Source organism: Plasmodium gallinaceum (genome assembly GCF_900005855.1).
Source record: "Plasmodium gallinaceum strain 8A genome assembly, contig: PGAL8A_v1_63, whole genome shotgun sequence".
Classification (NCBI taxonomy): Eukaryota; Apicomplexa; class Aconoidasida; order Haemosporida; family Plasmodiidae; genus Plasmodium; species Plasmodium gallinaceum.
The window spans coordinates 15,021-21,728 of NW_021628222.1; the positions used below are offsets into that span (position 1 = coordinate 15,021).

Genomic DNA, 6,708 nt, shown 5'->3' on the forward strand with positions numbered 1-6,708 from the left:
TATATAAAAAAAAAAAAAAAAAAAAAAAAACAGATAAAGAAAAACATTTTATATATAAATAAAAAATATTCAAATGATTTAATTAATCTTTATTAATATTATTTAAAAAAGACACAATTCTTTATAGATACTAAATAACGATACACATAAATATATATATATATATATATATATATATATATATATATATATATATATATATATATATATTATAAATAAAAGATGTATTAATTTATACATTTTATAAAAATAAAAAAAGATTAAATATTTTTAATGTGCTTCTATAATTAACATAAAACTAATTTTTTAATTCATAAATTAAAATTTATAAGTATATATTTATAATAGACATAAATTATATATATATATTTGACATTAATAAATTTTATATTATTTATACCTAAAAAAATGTAAATTATTTAAAATATAAAAAAAAAAAATTGAAATATGCACACATAATTTTGATATATGCATTATTTCTTTATATTTTTTCGTTAAATAATTTTATTTTAAAATTACCAAATTTTTTTTTTTTTTTTTAATAATTTTAAAATTTTAATATTTTTATTTTTTTTTTTTTTTTGCAATTTTCTAATAATTTTCATTATAAAAGTTATTTTGATTATCTAATGATTCCAAACTACGATTATTCATGCCATATAAAATGTTTGAATTATTTGCATTAATTGGATAATTATTCTCATAATCAGTCATTAAATAATTATTACGTGTATATGTGATATCATTCTTATAATCATTACTTACTTCACAGTTTAATACTTCATTATTATTATTATTTAAACTATTTACATTGTTTAAATTATTTAGATTATTTAAATTATTTGTACTATTTATATTATTAAAATTATTTAAATCATCAGAATGGGATATGTTATTCTGAACATTTAAATTATGCATAGGTATATATAAGTTATTTTTTGCATAGTTCAAGTTATTAACTGTATTTAAATAACTATTTGTATAATAATTATTCACATAAACATTGTTATTATTTGGAGTATTATAATTTATTATCATTCTTGAATCATTACTTTCATTAGTATTATTAATATTTAAAGATGTATTAAAATTAGAAATCATAAATGTTTCATTATTATTATGTAAGGTATAATTATCATTTGCATATGTACAATTAAAATTATTTAAAGAATTTTCTAATTTATTTGATAATGTATCTCTTCTTGTTATTACGTTACTATCTTCTTTTTCATTTAAATTATCAAGATGATTGTTACTTCTAAAATCAGAACTACAACTACCATTATAAAATTTTCTATTTTCTATATCATTATCATTGTTATTATTATCGTTAGAATTTTTTTCATAATTTATTAAAGTATCTGTGTTATAACGTGAATTCACATTACAACTATCATTATTGTCTTTGTTATCATCATTTTCCATATTTTTATTTATATCATTAAACAAGTTGCATTTCTCTCTATTTTTATTATTTTCATGTAATGAATTAAGTGAATCATAAGCATTAATTGATGACTCATGAACATTTTTGTTGTAACTTAGTTTTGAATCATCGATATTACAATTAACAATAGTAGTAGATTTATAAAGAATATTATTATTAACTAAATTATTAGCATTTTTTCTACAAATACCATGAGAAGAAACAGTATTATTATCAAAAGATTCATTATCAATAACATTGGTTGAATTATCAGATACGTTACTTCTATTATTCTGTATACAAATTTGACTTAAATTTTCATCTATAGATTTAGATGAATTATTATTTGTATGATTAATAATTTTTTTATTTATTTTGTTTGCATTTTCATTGTTAGAATTTATATGATCATTATATTTATCAGTTTTAAAATATTTTAAAATGTGAGAGGGAAAATAATCTGGATTATTGATAGAATCAATCGATGAATCATATTCAAAGTTGTTATTCACTGATGGGATATCACTTTCATTGTAATTATTAAGAATTTTTCTTTTTTTTTCATTGTTTTTTTCATAAAATTCTTTACTTTCCTTTATATAATCATTATTTTTTTTAGTTAAAATTTTTTCTAAAACATTATTATGAGTACTTAAAGGTGAAGAATCTCCATAAAACACTCTCATTCCATCATTATGTAACTTAAATAAATTTCTTTTGTTTATATCATTATTTTTTGCTCCATTTATGTAATTTTTATTGTTTTCAAGAGAATCTTCTTTATTTATTTTTTTGCATCTAACAGAATTATTTTTTTCTGGTGTACATAATTTTTCCTTTATTTCTTTATTTTTATTAGAAACAATTTTTTTATTATTTTTTACATTTTCATAATATACATAATTTTCATTATTTTTTGCATCATCATATTTTTTTATTTCATTACATATATATTCAACATTTTTTTCATAATTCTCTTTATCTATTTTCTGATTGTTATTTTGCAATTGGTTTTCTTTAATTTTAACATTTTCTTTATTATTACTATTTACTATGTCTCCGTTTTTTTCTTTATCTTCTTCATCTTCAATGAGTTCATCTTCAATCTTGTTTTCATTTTCATTTTCATTTTCATCACTATCTTCCTCATTATTGTAATTATTATTTGTAGTTATTCCTTTTTTAGTTTTCGTTTCATCCCAATTTTTATTTTTATTTTCAAACTCATTTTCATTTTTCTCTTCATCTTCGTTTTTGTATTCATTTACATGATTTTCCATTATTCTTTTATGTTCATTCAAGTTCACATTTTCATCTTCATTATCTTCTAAAGAATTATCTTTTTCTTCATTTTTTTGTTTATTTGTATAATATTTTAGTTTGTCTTGATTTTTGTTTTTTATTTTTTCATGATGATTCCCCTTATATTGCTTTTGGTAATTATAATTTTGATCTTTCTCATTAATGCAATTTGTTTCATTCTTTTTCGATGTACTTTTTATAATATGTTTTAACATTTTATTATTATTATTATTATTAGAATTATTTATATAATCCCCTATATTTGTTTTATTACAAAGAGAGGAATTAGATAATAATCTATTATTAATCATTTCATCATTAGAAATTTCTAAATTATTAGGATTCCACAAACAATTAAATGTGCTATTCTTATTGTTATATATTTCATTATTTATATTATTTTTAATATCTTTAAAAATAATATTATCATTATTACACAAACGTATTGTATTAGTAGTATTTGTTAATGCGTTCTGATAACTTGGTAGATTTTGTTTGGTAGGAATAAAATTATTTGTCTCCTTGTCATTTGTATTACTATTATTATTATTATTATTATTAAAATTGTTACTTAATTTGCTAAAATCATTTAACATTATTTTTTCAGAAGTGTTTTTAATTTTATCATAATTTTGAATTGCATATAATGAACTATTTTCAATGCCAACATTTGGAAGTACATTACAATTCTGTATATTATAATTTCTTAAATTAAAATTTATATTATTTGTTGAATTTGTTGATGAAATTATTGATGAACACAAAAATTGAGAATTGTTCATATTATTAAGATGAAGATCATTCTTATTTATATCATTTATATTCATATAATTTAAACCATTATTAGTATACTTTGTACATGGGTGTTGCTTACTATCTATCAAGTAACAACTATTCTTATTCACATCTGTCGTAAGGTTATTATTATACAAAATATTACTAACCTTTTCATCATTATTATTATTATATGTATTTTTATTATAATTATTGTTATTATTGTTGTTTCTGTTATTATTATTATTATTATAATCACTATCTATATTCTTATTATTTTCACCATTACTGTTATTGATATTATAATCATTTGTGATATTGTTACCATTTAAACTGTTGTTATAATTATCCAAAATGCCATATGATGGAATGTAATTGTTAAAAGAATTATTAATAGTATTGTTATTATAAATATTATTAATAACAAAATTGTGTTCTTGTGAATTTAACAAAAGATTTTTTATAAAGTTTTTTTTATTCACAAAATTTATATTGTCTATATTATCTAGACCACGATAAAATGAATTGCATTTATGTGCACTTTTCAAAGAGGTAGGGAAAAGTATATTTTCAACATCATTATTATTTATAACATTACAATTATTATTTTGATTGCATATCATATTTCTTTTTAATATTAATTTTGATGCACTATTCAGGCAATTATTACCAACAGCTCTCGGATAAATGTATAATTGTTTGTTCATACAATTATCATTGTTATTAGAAATTATATTATAAGATGGATCAGAAATATTAATATTTTTATTAAAATCATTCATGTAAGTAATACTTTTCATTTTTAAGTCATTATCATAATTACCGTAATTAATGTAAATATGATTTTTATTATTTAAACTATTACTATAATTATCATTATTAAAATTATTACTATTATTTAAGCTATTATAATTATTATTTATATGATTATAATTTGTATTATTTACATTATTAAAACTGTAGGTATTATTATAGGTGTTATAATTACTTATATTATTATTTATACTATGATAATTAATGTTTATATTATTATAATTGTTACTATTGCCAACATTACTTATATTATTATCATGGTTAATAATTTTATCATTATTCTTACTGTTATTTGTTTGTTTTCTACTTTTCTTGTTATTTAAAAACATTCCTTCTGTTGAATGTGGACTATAAGGACAATGTTCTTCATGATTTACTCCAGATAATTCTAACCAAACTTTGTTAGTTTCATTATCTTTAATAATTCTAAGTCTACTGTTACATTGTGAGTTCAAAATGCAAACAAAGTTTCTAACATATCTTTTCCCTGTTACGCTACTATTCAAATATTTATATCCCATTGCTGTTGCACGATCTTTTCCTTCTTGTATATTTACGCATACATCTAAATATTCCCATTTGAATCTATTTCCTGTATTTTTTTTTCTTTCATCAAACAATTCATTAAAATTTATACATATTGGTCCTCTTGCTTTTATTTCTATATTGGTATTATTCATATCTACTTTTACTAAAAAACTTCCTACACATGCTTTATGATTTGTGCACATAAAATTGTATATTAATTTATCAGCTACTATTATACTTTGCAACTGTAAACCTAAACTTTCACATTTTTTAAAACCTATAAATTCTGATTTACACATCATTATAAAATCAAATATACCACACTTATCTTTTTCAAATCGATACTTGACTTTTCTTTTTTTTCTACTTTCTTTTTTCCACATTTTTAATTTGTTTTGCTCTCTTTTCGCTTTTAATAAATTCACTTGTTTTTTTATCCTTAACAAATTTTCATAGGCATGCGAGATAGGAATAATATGTTTTTCATCAGTATCATTTTTACTTATCTCATTTCCTTCAATTTTAATGTTTTCATCATTATTTATTATATTATTTTCATTATTTATACTAAAATTTTCTTCATTTTTCTCACTTTTATTTCTTGTGTGATATTCATTCTTAAAAGTATCAGTTATTTTAGGGGAATCCCTAACATGCACATCTGTGAAATTTATGGAATTTTTATTATCTATTTTCTCATTTTCTCCTTTATTTTTAGTGTATAAAATTTCATTCTCTATATTATGTTCATCGATATCTATATTTCTTAAATCACATTTTTCATTAGTAGATGATAATGCTAAATTTTCTTTATTGATATCACTTGAATGATTCTGAAAATTATTTTCATTATTGATATTGGTATCATTTAGGAAGGTCTCATTATACAAATGAACTTTTTTTAAATAATTTTTTTTTTCACATTCATTTTCATTGTTATTTAATAAACCATTATCATTATAATTATTCATTTCTTTATTGTATGAAGGATAATCATTATTTTTATCATCTTTATTTAATAAAAATTCCATTTCATTATTATTTCCATTATGTTGATATTTCAAGATGTTTATCTCATTAATATTTATCACATTTTGATTTTCATCTAATAAACCTTTTTTTTTGTCTGTTAATTCATATATATCATTAATATTACCTTCACTTATTATTTTATTATTAATTTTTACTTCATTTTCATATGTTAAAATATTATTATCATTTTTATCATCTTTATCAGAGCAATCTTTTTCATTTCCATTAGTTTTATCCCCACTATCATCATATATATTTGAATTTTCATCTAATTTGTAATTTAAATCAAATTGCTTTATTTGATTAAAATTATTTTCATTTAATACTGATACTCTTCTTGTAAAATAATGTGCATCATCATTCTTTATTAAATTATATGAGCTTTTCAATAATATTTTTTTATCTTTATTATTGTTCGTCAAATTTGATAAATTGTCTTTTGTATTATTATTATTATTTTCCTTTCCGTTATGATCCATTATTTTCTTTCTTTAAAATTTTTTCTCTTTTTTAATAGTATTTTTATTATTCTTATAAATTTCTAATATTTTTCGTTTTTATAAAAAAAAAAAAAAAAGAAAAAAATTTCAAAGAATAACTAAAACTTAAAAGCTTCTAAGAATTAGTTTTTTAACATAATTAAAAATTCACAGCCTATTAAAACTTAATAGCTTCTTAAAACTTCATAAAACATTAACATATTTATTAAAAAAACAGGAAAATAATAAAAGAATGTTATAAATAAAACAATGAAAATTAAAAGAATTAATTTAACTTAAAAAAATGTCATTATAATAAAAAAAAAAAAAAGGTAAAACAAAAAAATGATAAAA

The 6,708-nt window shown here is 18.7% G+C and overlaps 1 protein-coding gene across 1 annotated transcript; it reads right to left on the reverse strand.

Moving 5' to 3' along the window:
* Positions 1-591: 591 nt before the first annotated feature.
* Positions 592-6,354, reverse strand: PGAL8A_00110200 (asparagine-rich antigen, putative; the record flags this gene model as incomplete). Its single annotated transcript, XM_028673788.1, has 1 exon — positions 592-6,354. The coding sequence occupies one exon, from the start codon at positions 6,352-6,354 to the stop codon at positions 592-594; it is 5,763 nt and encodes a 1,920-aa protein (XP_028526219.1).
* Positions 6,355-6,708: the final 354 nt, after the last annotated feature.